This window comes from Pectinophora gossypiella, chromosome 8, assembly GCF_024362695.1.
Source record: "Pectinophora gossypiella chromosome 8, ilPecGoss1.1, whole genome shotgun sequence".
In the NCBI taxonomy this organism is placed as follows: Eukaryota; Metazoa; Arthropoda; class Insecta; order Lepidoptera; family Gelechiidae; genus Pectinophora; species Pectinophora gossypiella.
In genome coordinates, this window is record NC_065411.1 from 1,125,282 (window position 1) to 1,146,929 (window position 21,648).

The following is a 21,648-nucleotide window of genomic DNA, read 5'->3' on the forward strand; positions in this document are numbered from 1 at the left end:
TCCCCGAAGGGTCAGGCAAAGGGAACTATGCCCATACAGCCATGTCTTACGTATTTTTTTTTCTTGATGATTCATGAAATGATGAAAGGTGATGATGATGAAACCTAAGCCCCCACCCTCGGAGTAGACTCCTACTCTGAACCCCAAACGAATTAACTCAAAAGTCCGCATAAACTTTCGAGTTATGAAGCGGCTTCTTGGCACGAAGCGAAAATAGGCAGATACACTTTGTCCATTGAATACTCCGATATAATAATACACGACCGATCCATAATCATTTTTCTATCAAGTCTCTAAGTATCAAGTGCTGATGACCTCCGGCGGACGGAGGTCCATGTTGCTCTATGGTTGACTATATTTTGAATTTGGTAACTTTTTAATATTGTAAATAGCAACCCGTCACAGCATAAATAAAACGTCAAAAATTGAGAAATTCTACCAAAATATCAGACAAGGAAAATTGTTTTTGTGGAAATATAGTTAGTGTAGTGTATTATTTCGTTATTGTAACATGTAATAAACAAGCTAGGGTTCGGTCGATACGCAAATATGGCTCTAAACCTAGAGAGCTGCGATAGCCTGCCGCCGGACGAAGAACCGAAATTGAAGTACGATCGAATGGGAAATGATGTCCAGAACATCCTGCTGAAGGATGCGGTGAGCTGCATTTGCGTTCACACCAAGTTCATTTGTCTCGGCACTCAGTGGGGCGTGATACATCTGCTGGACCACGAGGGAAACACGGTCCCTATCGCACCGGGCGGCGAGCGCGAGCTGCAGGCGCACGCCATCGCCGTCAACAACATCTCTGTGGACCAGAATGGCGACTACCTGGCCAGCTGCTCGGACGACGGCAAGGTGCTGGTGTACGGACTCTACTCGGACGACAACACGCACAGCCTGTCGCTCGGCCGCGTCGTCAAGTCCGTCGCGCTCGACCCTCACTACTTTAAATCTGGCTCTGGCAGGAGGTTCCTCACAGGTGATCAATTTATAATAGTTTACTAATTTACACTGTTATTTACAGTAACTCACAGCTCTTACGTGTTCCATCTTTATTGTACCAAAAATAATGCGAAATATTATACCTCTGTCTCTTTTTTCATTAAAGCTCTTTCCTTTCCATCCATCAATTATATTCAATATAGAATTATATCTTAATCGAAACATGTGGTACACTGCCTCATATCTAGAACTGTTTCATTTATAATGATTAACTATATATTTGATGTTAATTAAAGCCTGAGTGATAATACTAATATTAACTGCTGTTTCCTGTATTGTATAATGGTTTATAAGTATAATAGTATTGTTGATTGCAGGGGACAATAAATTGACACTGTATGAGAAAACCTTCCTGAACAGACTGCGCAGCACTGTACTCTGTGAGTGTGAAGGCTACGTCCAAGCAATGGCTTGGCATGACAGATTTGTGGCTTGGGCCAGTGAGGTGGGAGTCAGAGTCTATGATCTCTCAGCACGATGCTCACTTGGTCTCATTCAGTGGGAGAAAAGTCCCAGTAGATCCATAGAAGACTATCGGTGTAACCTTCTGTGGTCAGCTCCTAAAACTTTAATGATTGGGTGGGTGGACACAATTAGAATATGTGTTATACGAAAACGAAGTCATGTAGAATTACAAACACGAGATGTCACGGAATACCTTGTGGATCCTGTGTACACATTTCAAACTGAATATTATATCAGTGGACTTGGTCCATTGGATGACCAGCTGGTGTTGTTGGGAGTACCAAAAGAATGTGATCCAGACACTGGCAAGGCACAGAGGCCAGTGCTCACAGTGTCAGACTACAAAGACTGTGAATTTTGTGAAGTATCTACAGACACCCTCAACATTAGAGGCTATGAAGAATACTCCTGCAATGACTACTATTTGGACATGCTTATAGAAGAGAACAGATTTTTTATTGTGTCACCAAAAGACATTGTTATAGCTAGCCCATATGACATTGATGACAGGGTAAACTGGCTCACAGAACATGAAAGATATGAGAAGGCTATGTCTGTGCTTGAGGAAGCTGGCGGCAAGACAGCCAGGCATACTGTTGTTACTGTTGGGGAGCAGTACTTAGATCATTTAATGTCAAAACATCAGTATGAAGATGCAGCCATCCTGTGTGCCAGGATATGTAAAAATGATAAAGTTTTATGGGAGTCACAAATTAACAAGTTTGCTGCTGTCAACCAACTGAGAGCAATCAGCCCATATGTGCCTCGAGCTCCTGAACAAGCTCTATGTTCACATGCATATGAATTGATCTTCTATGAATACCTCAAAGTTGATCCACAAGGGTTCCTTAAACTGGTGCAAGATTGGAATCCGGCATTATACAAGACTGGTGTCATAGTGAAAGAGGTATTAGAACACTTGTTGACCACAGAGGTGGACAAACATATATATTTAGAAGCTCTAGCATTACTTTATTGCTATCAAAAAAAATATGACAAGGCTCTTAATACATATTTGTCACTTCAACATAAAGATGTCTTCAAATTAATCACAAAACATAACATGTACAATGTTATACATGATAAAATACTGGATCTGATGACTCTCGACTGTGATAAAGCAATTGCTGTGCTGCTGGACAAAACAAAGGTTCCTGTTGAAGTAGTTGAAAAGCAACTGAAAAATCAGGACATGTTCCTTTTCAAATATTTAGATGCTTATAGTAAAATAGAACCAAATGGCAGATATCATGGGAAGTTGGTAAGGCTGTATGCTAAATATGCCAGAGAGAAACTTCTACCATTTTTAAAATGCAGTGACAATTACCCCATTCAAGAGGCCCTGGATGTATGCCAGAGCAACGAGTTCTATCCAGAGAGAGTATTCCTTCTTGGTCGCATAGGAAACACAAGAGAAGCTTTACAAATAATTATTGAGAAGCTGAATGACATCAACCAAGCTATAAACTTTTGCCAGGAACACAATGACAAAGAACTGTGGAGTGATTTGATAAAACACACAGTGGACAAGCCCGAGTATGTCACATTGTTGTTAAAGAGAATAGGTAACTATGTAGACCCACGCATGTTAATACAGAACATACCCTCTGGTTGTGAAATCAAGGACTTGAAAGAGTCTCTGGCGAAAATGATGTGTGACTATCACCTTCAGCTGTCAGTTCAGGAAGCCTGCAAAGCTATCACTTTGAAGAACTATTTTGAATTACATAAAAAATTGATAATTGGCCAGCAGAGAGGCATATCGGTGACAGACGAGGTGTCATGCTGTGTCTGCCAGGGTCGTATAATAATCAAGGACTTGTCTAATGCTTCAGATCTAATAGTGTACAACTGTCGGCACTCATTCCACATTGAGTGTCTGCCGGAGGGTGTCCAGTGCAATAACTGTTCCATCTGTAGTGCAGTCAAAATGTGACCCATGTTATTACTAATGCTCAACATTTAACTATAGATACAAACTGTGCATAATATAATATTTTTCAAGTAATAACATTTCCCCCATTAGTGTATTGCAATGTTATCAATCAGTAACATATAAATAAAGTAATATAGTATTATTGTGTGTAGGTATGTATCACAATTATTGTTGTTATGGTGCTTTTTTATAATGAAGTGGCTTGGATAATTTTCCTTATTTTAGGTTATTCTATTAAATCATGACCTGTATTAAACCGCTTGTAATTTTACATACATCTATCTCAGGTAGATTAAATGATCAATGCTTTTGAAACTGGAAAAAATATTGATCTGTGTTTAGAGATGCCTTATTTAGAGGGGTTAACATACTAGTCTTGCATACGTCTAGGAGATGTACCGGAGCGGCGGGGAAAGGTACCATTTTAGGGTGTAAATTCTAATTATTTATTTCGAAAGTCCCTCGTTGTAATCTTTTTATCGATAATATTTAACCCTTAGAAAACAATCGATATTCAGTAGATTTTTTGAAACCCTAAGGACAACTGTCAGTACTGTCACCGTAGACGTAGACAGTGTTGTCCCAATTAGCCCAAAAAATGTTGTCACAGACTAATATGGTGGGCACGTAGTAGCTAGGTAGCTACCTATTCATCTGAACTAGTCTGGGAGTGATTTCATTTGACTAGGCTGTATGGCTATGTTCCTTTGCCTGTTCCTCCTCGGGGCAAAACAAAGACCTTGTATAGAATAGACGGATAATATTTTAGAGTGACGATCAAACTATCACAGCTCTCTTTCTTCCCTATGGCAACAATCTCTGTGGAAAAAAGAAACAAACATAGACAAACACCGCTGTCTAGAACGTCAGTGTTTACCGTTTTGAGATGTTGTGGTAGTCAGCTGGATACCAAACCTGCCGTTAGTTTTTTGGTGTTTTGGGACATTATTTTAACTTTTTATATAAACAATCTGTGAAATAGTTATTCATTATGAACCATGGCTTGCGTAGCTATTGGTTGTGAGAGTAGAATGGGTGTTATAATGGAGAACGATCAAACAATGTCTCACCATGGGTAAGTTATCGACCACATAATACATGTTTGTGTGCAAGAAATACATTACCTGGTCTGGTTTTTGTAAAGTTTATTGAGCCCTAAACACGATGCAGACGCATATTTTCAGCAAAGCCGTCACATTTGTACAAATAATTGATTTCACATTTTACGTTAATCAGCTTTGACAGATCATGTACCCAAAGTATTATAAGTAGTGTTGTCCTTTGATATCGATAACATAATATTATGTTTGAATGTAACATCTACATGTTGCGTTATTCTATTCACGTTTAATTTATTTTTCGACCTGTTTCCGATTTGGATGAAGATTACATAAAGATATTGTATTTTCCAGATTTCCTAAATATCCTAATTTACGAAACAAGAAATTAAGAAACAATTAGATTCAGACCATGAAACGAGATAATTCTCTCTTCTGAAGGACGCCTTCTCCTTATTTAAGCCTGTGCTAATTACATTTCGATGTATCTTGCTTTCTATCGAGCAGGATACCAAACAAAAATATTACATAGAGATGCAGTACCAACAATATTCACTCACATATCTCACATAAGGTGAGTTTAAGTTTAGTTATAAGTTTATAGATAAATTTGCAGCTATTTCGTTTTTGTATTCTACATTAGCATGGAAAAAATATTTCAATACAATACAAATATTCTCTATTGCACAAAATAATTAGTATGAATAACTATTTTGGTAATTACCTGTGATTATTCCTTCTATAAATAATTAGTATGAATAACTATTTTTGTAATTACCTGTGATTATTCCTTCTATGTGCAATGTGTAAACATGCACTTGTGTATTTGTGTGCTCCACGTTAATATGTGCCATTCTTGCAGGTAAAGTTATAACGACCAGAGCCGACACTATACACTTCTAAAGAAAGTGAACAAGAGGAAATATTTTTTTTTTTATCACCAAAAGTCGGAATTGTTCAGTGCTTCGTAGTCATTGTATTCTAACTATATTGAATAAAAATCTTATAAAGAAGTATTTGCTTTTATTCTTTAATCGCATTGAGATAATCCCCAAAATATACTAGAAGGTCTTCTACTTCTTGTATCGAGAGCCGATTCGATTTCCGGTCAAGTCAATGAAAAACGTGTATTTAATTTTTATAAAAGGGTAGGTATGTGATTTATAGCAACCAAAGGGTGGCCGCAATATCGTATTAAAATGATACTATAGTATATGTGGACTAGATGGACCGTCCTCGGCCATAACACCTTGCGAAATGACATAGATTCAAAAATGATAAATTGACCTTTAACAAGTTTGTCCATGATAATTACGTTGAATAAGTGGTTCTGAATCTGTCACCGCAACGTACGGTTCTTCTTAGGTATCTTTCTATCAGGGTACAAATAGGTATCGTTTTAACTAATTTACTTGTGGTTCTACCCACCCAGGTATGGATACTAGGTCGTTATTTCTGTATTTAATTAATCATTCAATTTGTAATGTATATTTTTTAGATCTTGGACTAACATGAAATATTTAGCCAATAATAATGTCGATAAAAACATGGAACGGCACTAGTGGTTCTGATACAAAAACATATACTATAGGTACGTTTCTATAACAAACCCGCTACACGAGTACAAAAGACGTTACGACGATAGTATATTTATCTCTTTTTAACTTATGACGGCTCACATGAGTGCGAAAGACAAAACCTATGTTTTTCTTTCGTCTTAAATATGCTCCGTCTATTCTATACAAGGTCTTTGGAATCTGACAACAGGTGTCAGAAAATCCGGCTTTTTGGCGGGAGACGGGAACAGGACAGTTGCTTTCTTCATTGAATAATCTAAATAATTAATACGAAGTGGTGTTTTGTGGTTAATGATCGCATTAAGTTAGTCGGAAGACATTCGCGAGTGTTATTATATTGGAGTATTCAATAAACAAAGTGTATCTGCCTATTTTCGCTTCGTGTCAGGAAGCCGCTTCATAACTCAAAAGTTTATGCGGACTTTTGAGTTAATTCGTTTGGGGTTCGGAGTAGGAGTCTACTCCGAGGGTGGGGGCTTAGGTTTCATCATCATCACCTTTCATCATTTCATTAATCATCAAGAAAAAAAAATACGTCAGACATGGCTGTATGGGCATAGTTCCCTTTGCCTTACCCTTCGGGGAAAACCAAACCAAAAAAAAAAAAAAACAATGAGAAAACCATTTCTTGTTAATCAGTTTGTTCTAATAATAGAACTAAAATAATCAATTTCAATCTAAATAATTAAAACACTTCAATGTTAAGTAACTGTATCTGGATTTTGATGATTTGTCAAGTTATAAATGGACTTTTCTAAACATAACCTCAACTATTTGAAAACATGATACCCGAATATGTATGTGATCTTGATCCCGCTACTAAAACTAAGCTGAAAGTGGTCTTAATTAAAAATGTAAAAAATGTAGAAGAGATCAGAAGTAAAGTGATATCTGGTGCATGGCGCTGCTGCGTGGTTAAGCCGAGTCTGGTAGTGTCGCCGCTGCAGCTGGCGGCAGCCGCCAACCGCGCCGCACTGTCCCGTCTTCACGGCAATATGGTCACGCGCACCGTCTATGGAGAAATACTCTACAATCTCTCACTCACCAAAAACATCTCACAAAGTCTAGCAAAGTTTGGAATAGAGAAAGAACAGGATTTACTAGTTTGTTTTCTGATAACGTCAGAAGAAGACTTCAGTGCAGATATTGTAGAACAAATAGATGGAGACATCAGTCCAATGAGTGAGCTCACTTCACTCACTAATATCAAGGATGTGAAAAGTGTTTACAAACTGAACAATCTGAAGGATGATGTGGACTTGTTGGATGTCATTGTAAGCAGGATGGCTACCAAAACCTTTGTTTCACATTAGATGTGAAGGAATATTAATTTGTTATTGTTACTAGATATAATTTTAAATTAGAAAATAAAAGATTTTACTTTTAAACCATATTTTATTTTAACAACAACATTTAATTATTATGTAAAATGTACATTTAAATTACACTTGTAAAAAGCAACCAAATCAATTGATAGACAAATTGCAACAGTATGATACAATAATCAGCACAGTGTAAGCTTCTCATTTGTTCGTCTGTGACATCCCTTTGTGGTTTGATCAGCAGATACTAATATGCACTATGTATACATTATGGCAACAAATTCCTACATTCATTGGATTCAGATTAAAATGGCGTTTGTTCACTCAAACCGATAAATAAGAAATAGAGAATTATATTTTATTAAATGCTTATATCACTTAAACCTATGACTACCACTCCAGTTTAAATGGTAGTTTCAAATAATAATTGAAAATATTTCTTCAGTTTCATTTCATGCACAATTATTTTGTTATTTCATAAACTAATCCTAAGTTATTAACAAACACAAAATTATCTTGAATAATTATTACATTATAATAAACAAAACCTATCTTTAAAATAAAATGGCAGCTGTAATTTATTAAGTCTTAGGAACCTTCTGAAACGTACTAATCACAAAATTGTGAACCGATTCTTAGTATAAAATCAAAAAATAGTGACAATCTGTTAACACGGTATGAATCGTAAAAGCCGCATATCGGCGCGTGCTCGCGGCACTTGTATCCTAATAGTCTCGGTAATGTTGTACGTAGCACCTCGTAAACACTTGGTCGACGCGTGTGCTACTGAACACTATACGGTCCCGGGGCCGCACCTCCACTCGCTATTATAACGGTATTGTATTTCATTATCTTTAGAACACAGCTATAACTGTTGAATATTAGTGGACTATTTGTTTACTAACTATTGCATAAACTAATAGTAAAGTGCATAAATTAAGTTTTGAAAAATAAAGACTGTTGTAGTTGCCCCAATGATTATCACAGCCATACACAACTAATAGTGCAGCTATATAGATGTTATGTTTATAGTAAGAAGACCGGGGAAAGTTAGTGAGAACCAAGTCAACACAAGTTCCATCATCACAATCAACGTTGTACGGTTAACGCGCGGCTGTCTGTCCGGCGACTGCGGCGGCGGCCGCGACACTACCACTCGCTCGCATTATTCATGCATGATACAAACAAGTAGGTACTTACGTTTAATAATAAATTATCTACAATATTGCAAAATTTGCAAGTGGTACGATGCCATTGGCGTAACTTAATGCCGACTTATTATTTACTAACCGTACATAGTTAAAGCATTATGTTTGTGACTATATAATATGTATAATGTATTTGGCTAGCTTAGTTGCATTGTATCGCGTCCGCGGCGACCGCGGCTCGGGCCACTCTATATAAAATACACGTAAAATTCAGGTATACTATACACAGTTCATCATCACCCATTTCATTACCAAGTCAATAAGACCGAATGTTGTATAGATTAGCAAAACTGTCCATACATGATTGCATTATGATCGCGGCCGCAAGGCGGAGGCGTGCGCGGCGCAGCGCCGGCGCAGTAGCACCAAGTATTCATTGTCAACCGGCGCTCGCGGCTTCTATTCTGGAACAAAAATTAGCAATCATCGCTCATCGAATATTTCTTGTTGTCGTTTATATCCACACGGCTGTAAACAGCGAAGTTACCGACGTGGTGTGTCGTGTAATCATGGAGCATGGCGCCGGCGGGGTCACTGGAAGGGCAGCGCCAGGCTGTAGAGCGAGGGTCACCGGCGCGCCTCCGACACGTACACCGACACCGTCGAGTCCTTCGACCCCACGCCCAGCGCGCACCTGCCGCACACACACGTACTACGGTTTAGCATTTGCTAACTAAAAATGTATACATCGACATTGGCGTCGAGCGAGTAGGTGAGTGTACCTGAGCGGGTGGAAGGCGAGGCAGGAGACGGGGCCGATGCGCGCGCCCATGAAGCCCTCGTGGAATCGGATGGTGTTCAGCGAGGAGCCCTTCAGGTCGTAGATGCCGATGCATTGGTTCACCGATCCGCTGCGAAAACGTACATGACCAGAATTATCTCTATTACGGACATGTATATACGTACTCGAGACGAAGAAGAGGGTCTACTTAATTTTTTAGTTGTATCATTCATTACTACGCCATCATTTAGGCAGATTTAAAGCCTACTACTACTATGAAGACCTCCGGAAGTGGATAGGACAGAACGTAATAATAATAAAGATTTATTTTCAGACATTATTTATACACTTCTCATCAAAAAAATCGAAACACTTCCGTTTTCATTGTTTCTGTCCGAATTTAACACAAAAAAGAATTCATACGATGAAAAAAAATACATAAATGTATAGCTGGCAGTTTGGCCATTACAGTAATAAGCGAAAATTCTAAATTCAAAATTAGAATTTCATTTGTTTATCTTATAAACGAAATGAATCACTGTTTTGAGACAAATGTGTGTTTAGGGTTGGAGTACATTTAGCGTTTAAAAACTAAAAATTGGCGCCTATCCTTAAACTTTTTGTTTTTTATTTCAATACTGTGACTTTGGGACGTCTGAAAAAAGGTTTTTTTTCTAAAACGTATGGATACTTCGCCCACAGAAGCCGCCCAAGTTGTGGCATTGCTGGATTCTGGCCTTAGTCAGCGTGTTGTGGCTGCAAGACTGCATCTAAGCCTGTCATCTGTTCATAGAGTCTATAAACGTTATCGGGAGACTGGTTTGTTCACGCGCCGTTCAGGATCTGGCAGGAATCGGATCACTTCTGAGCGAGATGATCGATTTATTGTAACAACTTCTTTAAGAAATCGACGCCTTAACGCTTTTCAACTGCAGCAGCGGCTTCGTGTTGTACGAAGGGTGGCTGTAAGTGACTCTACAATTAGAAGAAGGTTGAAGGATCGTGGACTGGTACCGCATAAGCCAGCAAATGGGCCGAAATTAACTGCAGACCATCGAAGAGCGCGCCTTAACTTTGCACGTGAGCACCTAAATTGGTCATACCTACAGTGGAGCAAAGTTCTCTTTTCTGATGAGTGTAAAATTATGCTGTATGGTAACGACGACGGAAGGAACAAGGTCTACAGAAGAGACGGAGAACGCTATGCACAATGCTGCATTGAAGAAAAGGTCAGCTATGGTGGCGGTTCGTGGACGGTTTGGGGAGGAATCAGCGCCGACGGTAAGACAGAGCTTGCTTTCGTGTCTGGGCCACGTCTGCCTGCACTAAACTGTCATCGGTACGTCGAAGAGTGTCTCGAGCCTCATGTGATGCCCTATGCACATTTTATTGGCAACGGCTTCATATTCATGCACGACAATGCTAGGGCTCACACCGCGGGCGTCGTACGAGATTATCTTAACGAAGTCGATATCTCTATTATGGAATGGCCAGCAAGAAGCCCGGACATGAATCCCATTGAACATCTGTGGGATGAATTAAAGAGACAAATTCGAGCAAGAGATCCTGCCACAGAAACACTTAGCCAGCTGCAAGATGCAATTCAAGAGGGATGGGACAATATACCACAGCATGTGATCGTGACTCTCATCCGATCGATGAAGAACCGTATGGAAGCAGTAATTAGAGCTCGGGGAGGGAATACAAGTTATTAAATAAACGTTTTTTAGCTTTTTTTTTCATTTACGTGTGTTGTTTTATCCATTTCCTTTATACTCCATACGGAATAAAAATGACTCATTTAACAAAATACGAAACCTATGAAAAATTCATTTAAATTTAGAACATTAACATTAAGATTTGATAAGCTCATATTACTCACTATTAAACGACATTTAACATTTATTCCCAAAAGTACACATTTTTCTGATAATCCTGACAAAACGTAAACTTGCAAGGTGTTTCGATTTTTTTGATGAGAAGTGTATTAGTGTAAGTAATTATAATTTGGTGTGTGATAGGAGAGTCGATGGCGGGGTGGAGGTGATAGGGTACAGAGCACGCCAGCAGGGTGTGGCGGGGTGGAGGGTGGTACAGACCAGGCCAGCAGGTCAGCGAGCGGGTGCACGTCGACGGCGGCGAGCGGCCCCGGCGCCCGCAGCGGCGACGCCGGCGCCAGCTTGCGCGTGTCGTAGAGGCGCAGCTGGCCGGCGGCGCAGGCCGTGAGCATGACGTGCACGTCGCTGCGGCGCGCGCAGCTCAGCACGGGCGCCGCGTGCTCGTGCAGCGCCAGCACGGGGCCCGCGCCCGCCGCGCGCTCGTCCCAGGCGCGCACGGCGCCGTCGGCGAAGCCGGCCGCGCACAGCCACGCGTCGGGCCCCGCCGGCGCGGCGCCGCCCCGCCACAGCGCCGTGGCGGCCGCGTCCGTGTCCGTGCTCACGTCGGCCGCCAGCAGCTCGGCGGCCGCGTCCCACAGCCGCAGCACGGCGGCCGGGCCCGCCAGCGCCAGCGAGCAGCGCGCGCCCGCCCAGCGCAGCAGCACCCCGGGCGGGCCCGCCGCGTAGCCCGCGCCCGCGCCCGCGCCGCCTGCGCCACGGGGACATACTACAATGTACTGGATAATGTGGAATGGCGTCCCCAGCCCGCCCTGCCGCGGCACGGCACTCACCCGCGAGGTCGGGGTCGGGGCCCGCGGCGGGCCGCTCGTCGCCGCCCGCGAACTGCTCCGACACCAGCTGCGCCAGGCCTGGCGGACCGCAACATACATCCACGTCACGAGCGAACCAAACACGTCATGCTTTCACCGGCACGTATATCTCATCTAATAAGGCACGACTATATACAGTGACCGGGACCGAGTTTAGTTATTAGCCGTAAAAACACCTCCACCAACCCGCATTGGAGCAGCGTGGTGGAGTATGCTCCATACCCCCTCCGGTTGATTGAGGGGAGGCCTGTGCCCAGCAGTGGGACATATATAGGCAGTTTATGTTATATACAGTGACCGAGCCCCAACGGCGCAATCGTTCTGCCGTTTACTCACATTATTACTAACTATTTATTAAATCGCTCTGACACTGACATTATTCATTGATTCATGCATTACAAAACTACACGCCAAAGGCTCGTTTACTCTCTTATCATTACGTGAATGTGTCGCCGTTCTGAGTCGCCCGACTCCCCGCCGGATATAATCTAAACTTTACGGAAATATATCAACTGAATATTCTATTTTTAGAAAAGAAAACCATCTACAAGCCTTAAAAATGACACGTGAATATAGCGGGGAACCCGCCACCCTCAGACCGGGAACATGCGGGAAAGCAAGCGAAGCAAATGTCGCACCAATGCGGTATAGTAACTAGGAAATAGGTTATGTTTTATTCGTATGTTTATGTCCTTTGTATATGTTGTTGTGCAATAAAGTATTATTGATTGATTGAAATAGGGAGCTATCTTCATACAAGTCTCGACATCGCGAGCCCAAGGAGGCGCGCTTGTAGGAAGATGAGCCATTACCAGTGCAAGAGTGTAGTGTGTGGGTGAGGTGTGGGGTGTGCGAGGGAGGACACGTACTGTAGAGCGGCTGCGCCGGCGGCGGGCGGTAGTCGGCGGCGGCCCGCACCGGCAGCGCCCGCCACGCCGACACCAGCGCCGGCTCCAGGCTGCTGCCCAGCGGCCTGCAACACACCACGCTGTACTCGGGCCCCGCGCCGCCCCCCACCGCCGCCCCCCGCCCCCCTCCCCCGCACGCACCTGTACAGCGCCAGCTGCCCCGCGTGGCTGGCCACGGCCAGCAGCGCGTGCTGGTGCGCGTTGAGGTAGGCCAGCGCCGTGATGCGGCCCCAGGCCCGCCGCCACGACCCCACGCACAGCTTGGCCGCCGTGCCCCAGTCCCAGATCCTGCAGCAGACAACCTTCACGCTGGTAACGATACCCCGGTATATACGAAACTTGGTGTACTACTATTGACTTATAACAGACCGGATCAGACCTTTGGCGGTTTAATGGTAATCGACACAAGTGTCGTCCGAGTCTTCGTCGACCTGACCGTTCGCAATGGACACTTTATGCAACTCATCAAAAGCATACTACGTATAGAACGGCAACTCTCCGCTCCCCACCAGCGGCTGAGCTAGGTTTACCTCACCCCCTCAGTCTTACTTTAGTCTTCAATCGTACGGGCGTCAGGCTACACACACACAGATGCGCGTGTACGATAACGTCAATGTGTAGTGCTGATCCCAATAAACTCCATCTAATTTTAAGTTATACCCGTCATTTTCTTATCCGCTGAAAAGGAAAGGAATAATCGACCGGCATCAAATATATATGGAACACACGTCAATTTTTGGTCAGAATTTTACATTGGCTAATAATCCGCCAAAATTAAGTTAACAGCACACGTCAAACAGGTTGCATTGCGTATCTGATTCGCCCGGATTATGTATACGTTATGTAGTAGGGGTTATGTATACGTTTTTACAATAAAATACCAGATAATATTTTAAATTTGTCAGAAAATAAATTTAAAGCTCACGTGAAGCTTACTTTATGTAAAAAAGCTTATTATAAGATTAATGAGCAAACCCATCTTAATTAAAAAAAAAAAAAAATGACTACCTAAATGATAAAAATGTCTGGTATTGAATGTGTTCCTCTAGTTATTAAATAACTTGTAATGTATATCCTCATTGGTTTGTAAAAGATGTGTTGCTGTTGCAGTTTCTTGTCATTTCTTCTCCTCAGCCATAACACCTTGCGAAATGACGTAAATTCAAAAATGTTACATTGACCTTCAACAAGTTTATCCATGATAATTACGTTGAATAAATGATTCTGATTCCTATAACTTAAAATAAAATTAGGTGTCTGCAGGAAGGAAGGTCAGTATGAGCACGTGAGCTAGCAGGCAGCCAGATGTTACCCGAAGTTGTCCTTGCTGGCGACGGCGAGGTGCTGGTCGTAGGGGTGGAACAGCACGACGGCGGGCGGCAGCGGGCAGCGCGAGTGGAAGCCCTGCGTCTCCAGCCGCGCCACGCGGGTGCCGCGGAGCCCTGCGCTCACATTTGTTTAAACAATAATAGAGTCATTCGATATGCAAATCGATTGTCGACTTCGACATTTCTGGCGACACAATTTTCTGCATGTACCGACGTAAACTCTCAGAGGTTGTGGTAATAGAACGCCGCAACATTATTAGGATACGTAAAAATATTCAAAATTAAGTAAAAGCAGCAAAATAGGTTTATAGTTAGTTATAGTTGGTTTTTTGCATTGATGTATAATATAAGATAATATGCTGCTGTTTGAGGTTTTGTGTACATATTTGTAGTAGTTATTATTTACAAGATAATGTAATAAAAATGTCCATGTTGGAAGTTTCAATATAGAGAGTAGAATGGCGGCGGTGTGTGTGTGGCGGTGTGTTTGGTATAGGGCATCGAGAACCGGCATATATTTTAGGAGACGGTTTTTTGGGTTCCTAACACAAGTCAGAACGGGTACCTGGATTTTTTGGATCTTTCGGATTTTTTTAAAAATCGATAAAAAGAAACATAATATTATGCGATGTAGTCATATGTTGAGTACGCGCATGCCACTTGGTATATAGGAATAACTAGGATTAACCTTCTTGTAATACATTCTGACATATTATGTGTTATATTCGGCAGGCCCGGCCTCAAGGTAGATCGAGGCAAACGTCCGATAGCCGGGAGGTCGGAAGCCCGGCGAGCCGCGGCTACACGTGTCGTGTTCGTTGAGCCTCTTACGAGTGTGACTCGGAATTGTATTTTATCTCTCGCCTGATTACAAACCTCAATCATGACACAATAACATAATCTGTACACCAAGCTTGGGTACAAGCCCGCGACACCAAAATTAAGGGTTCACACGAAAAAATGTTTATAATTTTTGGCGCTAAATCCTGTAAACTATATTACGAAAAGATATTTCAAGTTATTCCTGCGTACCAAGTACCGCACGAGTACTCTAACATAGCAATAACGCATTTTATTGTCTATTTTAAAATATTTTTGAAAGAACAAAAAAAAATCGGTTTTTATATTTTGGAATCGGTTTTTTTCATAACCCTCAGAACCGGGAATATCCGGTTCATTTGGAACCGAGAAAAATCGGTTCCGATGGTGTGCGCGCGTGTGCGTGCGTGTGTGTGTGTGTGTGTGTGCGTGCGTGCGTGTGTGTGCGTGCGTGTGTGGGTGTGTGTGTGTGTGTGTGTGTGCGTGCGTGCGTGCGTGTGTGTGTGTGTGTGTGTGTGTGTGCGTGCGTGTGTGTGCGTGTGTGCGTGTGTGCGCTACGTACGTGCGGCGTGGTCCCGCAGCCGCCGGTTGCGCGCGGCCCTCCAGCGGGCCTCGTGCTCGGGCCGCGCCTCCACGTCGGGCGCGGGCGCCGGCTCGGGCCGCGCCGCCGCCGCGGCGCACCACGCCACGAACGACGTACTCACGATGGCCTTCTTGCTGGCCGGGCCTGCGGACACGCTCTGCTGAGGGGGGGTTTTCCGCGCTCCACGGGCACCCCTCACGGATATCGGTGGACACGACACGTGCCACAAAAAAATACTTTCTTTGAAACACGATACTTAGGGTCGATTACCGAATTCAAATTATAAAATATAGTTGTTCGGTAGGTAGCGTAGTTACACTTTGAATCGTCATTTTTTCAATAACGAACGTCTCGTCCGCCTAAAACTACAGCATCTGCTCCCGACCTGTACAGCCGGGGAAATGCTGCAAGGGACCCCTCGGCACAGCGCCCTATCGACGTTCTTTAAGAACACATAAAATATTATACAATTTAGTGACTGCCTAATCAGTTCGCAGAGTTAATCCCGTGCATTCATATCTGCTAAATAATCCGATCGCCCTGTGGTTCGGAAGCCACGTCAAGTATGTAATCACCTGTGGAGCCGGGTCCCGGCCGCTGGTACTCACCGGAGGTGGAGGAGGCGGAGTCGCGGTCGTGGGCGCCGGGCTCGTCGTCGGCCGTGAGCGTGCGCAGGCGCCGCGGCACGGCGGGGGCGGAGGCCGGGGCTCCGGGCCGCGTGTTGGGCGAGGGCGGCAGCGAGCCGCCGCGCCCGCCGCCCGGGCTGCCCGCCAGCGCCGCCTGCTCCACCTCGCGGCTCACGTTGTCCACCTGCACGCATACCATTACGCATTGTTATTATCGACTAATTAAATACACTATGTAAAATTACTATTTTTACTTCTTAGTTGGTCGGCTCAAAGATCAATTAAAAATGCTAATCCAGAAGTCACAAACAGCCAATCTAAAATGATCAATAAAATATTTCATTTCTTTTTACGTATTTTTGAATTTTAATCGATAACTACTTAACAATAAGTGCCTTGGAATGTTGATATTCGTGGAACGCACCTGGTTGGCGACGTGCGCGATGATGTCGCCGGCCATCTGCGCCACCTGCGGGTGCGGCTCGCGAGCCATGGCGGCCAGCGCGTGCCACAGCTTCATGTACACGGACCCGAACCCTGCACACACAGCGGGGCTGTCATCGACACGCGTCAATTGCACGGCGGGTATGTATGCCGCGGAGTACGTACCGATGGCCGGCAAGGCCAGCGGCTGCGTCGCGGGCGCCGCGGCGCGGGCCGGCCCGCGGGGCTCCAGCGCGTCCTGGCCCGGGTCCACGCCGCCGCCGCCCGCGCCCTGCCTGCGGACAACACACGCTCAGCACCGGCGCCACGTGGCGTCACCGGCCACGCGGCGCCGCACACACCTGTCGCTCCTGCGCATCCTCTCCTGGATGTACACGGCGATGAAGTGCTGCTCGAAGATGAGCACCAGCCACTGCAGCGCGGCCAGGATCTCGGCCCGCACCAGCGGCGAGGCGTCCCTGGGCGCCCGCGCGGCCAGCGCCACGCCCACCTGCTGCTCCAGCGCGCAGGCGTGGTCCGTCCGCGGCCCGGCGCCGCCCGCCGCCACGAAGGTGCCCAGCGCGAAGGCGCAGGCGGCGCGCACCTCGGGCTGCGGCTGCAGCAGCAGCGGGTACAGCTTCTCGTGCGCCAGGTCGCGCACGCCGGCCCAGCGGGCCGCGTCGTAGGCGCGCCACAGGCGGCCCAGCGCGATGCAGGCCCACTGCCGCAGCGCCGGCGCCGGCTCGCCCAGCTGCTCCAGGCACGCCGAGATCATGGAGCCCTGCAGCGCCGCCTCCTGCCCCGCCGCGTACCCGTCCACGATGCCCGCCAGCACGTACGCCGCCAGCGTGCGGTGCGTGCTCTGCGGAGACACACGCGTTACAGGCGGCGGGCGGCGCCGGCCGCCCCCCCGCCGGGATACTCACGTCCACCGCCGGGTCCTGCAGCACCGACAGGAAGTACTTGTGCCCCTTCGCGTTCACGAGGTCCACCTGGCAGCTCTGCGACAGAAAGCGATACGGTCACGCCGGGCTCGGCCGCACGTACTGGACAACGAGCGACACCCACCGGGTCGACGGCGATGATCTTGGCCCAGATGTACACCATGGTGGGGCGCAGGTCGGGCGCCGACGCCTGCAGCAGCTTCAGCATGTAGGGGAAGATGCCCACGTGCAGAACGGCGCGCACGGCCCAGGCGCCCAGCGCCAGGAAGCGGCACAGGATCTGCAGCGCCCGCACGCGGTGCAGCGTGGACAGCAGCACCTGCAGCACCATGGGCAGCTGCTGCGGCGGCGCTCGCAGCGGCGACCCTGCACCAGCGGCAGTCAGTCGCACCCGCCACGCCCGCGGGGCCGAGGCCCGCAGGGTGGCGGCCGGCCGCGGCTCGCGCGGTTTACACAAGTTATGCAACAATTGGGAGACACCAACAAAATATATAATTTCATGGAAGTGATGTGTTCATTTAGCATAAAAAAATATTAAAGTAGTTTAGAAATATTTTCTATTTTCGTTGCTTAATTTCTGAACGTAACAATTATATGGTGTGATTTAAACAAATACTAACAAAAAGTCACTAGTCGTGTAATTAAAACAGCACACGTGTATGTGTGGGTGCGTTACGTACATAATGTATAAGCGGTGCAACGAGGGCCACGAACAAGTATGTTGGACACTGTAGTAGCGATAAAGTAATGTAATGAGGATGCGGCGTCGTACATTTACCGAGGTCGAGCCAGACTTGGAAGGCGGTGAGCTGGTCGCGGAAGAAGGGTGAGTGGCGGTAGTCGGGCGGGCGCGGCTGCAGCAGCTGCGGCAGCTGCGCCAGCGCCAGGTCCAGCGTGTGCTCCCACGCGGCCCACAGCGGGTGCGTGGCCAGCGAGGGCAGCGCCGGCGCCGACACCGGCGTGCAGTTGTACGAGCGCATGATGCGGTCCGCCAGCAGGAAGTTGCGGCACAGGCTGGCCGTCAGCAGGTCGGCGCGGAACAGCTGGTGGAACAGCTCGGCGGGCAGCGAGCTCCACGCGATGGTGTCCGTGATCGCCGTGAATATCCAGTTGAGCTCGCCCAGCATCGTGCGCCGGTCCGTCACCTGGCCCGGGATCTTGTCGATGAGGTCGTGCAGGTCGGGCCGGGCGCCGCGCGTGCGGTGGCGCAGCACGAACCACTTCATGGCCATCTTGACGGGCGTGGTGAGGCACGCCGTGAACAGGTCCGCCGGCAGCTCGGGGTGCATGGGCAGCGCCTGCCCCGCCGCGCACGCCGCCAGCTGGATGCAGTTGCGGTACGACACCGGCGGCCCCGCCGTCGGGGCGCCCGCCTGCAGCTGCTCGCGCTCGTGCTGCTCGGCGAACGTCTTGAAGTTCTCCACGATGATACCGGCGCTGGAGCAGTCGTACACGTAGAGCGAGGGCGCACCCATCCACGTCTGCAGGTCGTACATCGACAGCGGGATGTACTGCGTGTATGCCTGGAGACAGACGTACAGAGCGGGTCAGTCGCCGGCGCCCGCGGCCCGCGGCGGCGCCGACCGACCGACTGCGGTCTACTCACCCGGTTGAACACCCAGATCTCGCCCTGCGCCGTGGGCTTGGGCACGCCGTGGCCGTTGTAATGAAACAACACGCGCTCATCTTTAGCGTTGCGTCTTAGTGAACAGCACAACTTTTTCACCTGAAAAAGAATATATTTAATTTTTGTCATATTACATGTACAAAGGGATAATACATGTATTATGGGAGTACAAAGTTCGTGATATTAAAATATTTTTATACACAATGCTTATTATATATTATTAGACAAATTATTGTTCATTTTTAATATGTAATTAAATGGGTAGCAAACCCCGTGGCCTGCGGCAAGGTGATGCAGGCGCCCCCTGGCTCGCACAGCTCACCCAGTTAATTAACACAGTTTCAGCCACATTTCCCCTGATGGAGAACTTTCATCATGTGTACCTCGTCGCTGGTCGGGTCGAGCGACTGCTTGTACCGTGCGCGCGGCTGCCAACGCTCGTACTGCGCCTGCAGCGCGTGCCCGATACTCTCCAGCGCCTTGCTCGGTGACAGCGAGTTTGGATCTGATACACCATCAATGTTGCTACATATATACATAATTATACCACACACACACAACACCTACACATTTTTTTCTATTGATATAAGAATATATGTAGTTGTTATTATTATTACACAACTCACATACATACATTTGTTTTTTAATTAGAACAGCAAATTCAATAATTATCCACCATCTATGATTTAATTAAATTATTAAATGCAAACTGAAGAATATTTACATATACAGACAAAAAGACAATTGTAACAAATTGGACAGAGCTACAAGTCACCACAAACATTCTGATCAAATGAATATATTATGATGAGACATATTGTAACATGTTCCTAGGACCTATATAGATAGATTTTGTATAAGACAGTAATCAATTACCAACTTTTACTACCCACTTTTCATAAAAGACAAACACATTAATTGTATTTTAAAACAAAATAGTAAGTGAACATGTATTGCATTTACCGATCCAGCATTCCAGGCGAGCACATGGCTGAGTCTTCACCACATCGGGTGGGTCCACACCCACATTGAGGCACAGCACCAGCGCCACACAGTGGGTCTTGTACTGCACTCAGTTACAAACAAATTATTCACACCCTTTGCAATGTTAAACAACTACCTACTACAATTTAGTCAATGTAGAAAGTTGAGGCCCATTACAACCAGTAAGATTTTTATAAGAATATACAATATCTTTAAAGATTATTTTGGAATATATCTTTCAGAGCTGTTAATATTGGTATATTAAGTGGGGGCCATTGAATATTCTAATGTTTATTGTCCTAAAGTTGATTATTGTAATATGAAATTCCTAATATTTAATAATTCTAATACTCGAAAGTCCTAATTATTTTATTGTCCTACATTATTAATCACCTTAATGGTCTTAGGTACCTCTGTTGATGTTCCTAAACTTTTATTGTTCTAAGGTAAATTATTAAAACTCAATAATCCTAATTTTGGTAGAATGATGATGTATGCAAGACAGAGATAAAACTAGTCTTATAAGTGTCAAACTAACAAAATTAAATTTGTGTCTGCAGAATCAGCACCAAAACTTCCATTAGAATTAAAAATATTAGGAATATGGAAAATTAGGACTACAGACTTTAATAATGTGTAATAGTTAGGAAAACAAATATTAGGATAAAATATATTAGGAGTAATACAATTAGGATAAAGAATCATTAGGACTATTAATTCAGACTATAAATTTTAGGATAATGAAAATAGGGATGCTAAATGGTACGAATTGCAATAGGGAAGTATTTATATAATTACATAAATCTGTAAAAAATAGTAAACTTGACCTTCGATTATACTCAATTGGTAAACAATTCAAGTAACTATCCAAAAATACCTCTATTACGAGTGTTCATCACTTAAATGTGAAGATTAGCATTAGCAAAATTCTGGAGCACAAGGAGCATTGCGCAGAGGCAAGCCATGTGCGTTTGTTGTGGTCACGGGAGCGTCCGCCCGCAGAGACGCAATTACGCCCACATGCAGCCGCGGGTGAGCGCGCTACGAGCTTACCTTCTCTTTTACTCTCCACGAGTGCTCCACACGCTCTGCACCCTTGATAGGCTCCGTATGCCTCGGTTTATCGAAGCACAGGGGCATATCCCAGTCATCTATGTCGGAGGAATCACTATCAGTTTGTCCACTATTTTTCTCCTCATCTTTGACGGTGAGATAAGGAGGCATTTCTGTCATTTTCACTAACACTTTGTCACGGTTTTGTCAACTTATAACGCTCAGCGAACGCGAGTTTTGAAGCAAAACATTTTCAAAACCTCACAGAATCATGTGCGCGTCCATTTTTCAACACCACATGGGAAAAACAATAAATTTCCATTTCGATTCACTCAAAAATTAAAAACAAAAGTA

The 21,648-nt window shown here is 45.2% G+C and overlaps 3 protein-coding genes across 3 annotated transcripts; 2 read left to right on the forward strand and 1 right to left on the reverse strand.

The window, feature by feature from the left end:
- Positions 1 to 351: 351 nt before the first annotated feature.
- LOC126368615 (vacuolar protein sorting-associated protein 41 homolog) lies at positions 352 to 3,662 on the forward strand. The gene is made up of 2 exons (XM_050012674.1): positions 352 to 982; positions 1,323 to 3,662. Exons 1-2 carry the CDS (start codon positions 550 to 552, stop codon positions 3,404 to 3,406), a joined length of 2,517 nt encoding a protein of 838 aa, XP_049868631.1. The 5' UTR covers positions 352 to 549; the 3' UTR covers positions 3,407 to 3,662.
- A 2,653-nt stretch (positions 3,663 to 6,315) lies between these two features.
- On the forward strand, positions 6,316 to 7,429 carry LOC126368640 (EKC/KEOPS complex subunit Tprkb-like). The gene has a single exon (XM_050012714.1). It carries the CDS (start codon positions 6,824 to 6,826, stop codon positions 7,352 to 7,354), a length of 531 nt encoding a protein of 176 aa, XP_049868671.1. The 5' UTR covers positions 6,316 to 6,823; the 3' UTR covers positions 7,355 to 7,429.
- A 536-nt stretch (positions 7,430 to 7,965) lies between these two features.
- On the reverse strand, positions 7,966 to 21,595 carry LOC126369086 (regulatory-associated protein of mTOR). Its single transcript, XM_050013378.1, has 21 exons — positions 21,295 to 21,595; positions 20,221 to 20,323; positions 19,641 to 19,762; positions 19,237 to 19,356; positions 18,403 to 19,153; positions 17,755 to 17,996; positions 17,613 to 17,687; positions 17,049 to 17,548; positions 16,873 to 16,982; positions 16,688 to 16,800; positions 16,161 to 16,447; positions 15,986 to 16,041; positions 15,617 to 15,892; positions 14,220 to 14,349; positions 13,049 to 13,195; positions 12,869 to 12,972; positions 11,961 to 12,038; positions 11,392 to 11,878; positions 9,294 to 9,422; positions 9,063 to 9,205; positions 7,966 to 8,975 (listed from the first exon to the last, which is right to left on the reverse strand). The coding sequence occupies exons 1-20, from the start codon at positions 21,472 to 21,474 to the stop codon at positions 9,139 to 9,141; spliced, it is 4,077 nt and encodes a 1,358-aa protein (XP_049869335.1). The 5' UTR covers positions 21,475 to 21,595; the 3' UTR covers positions 7,966 to 8,975; positions 9,063 to 9,138.
- Between the last annotated feature and the right edge of the window lie 53 nt (positions 21,596 to 21,648).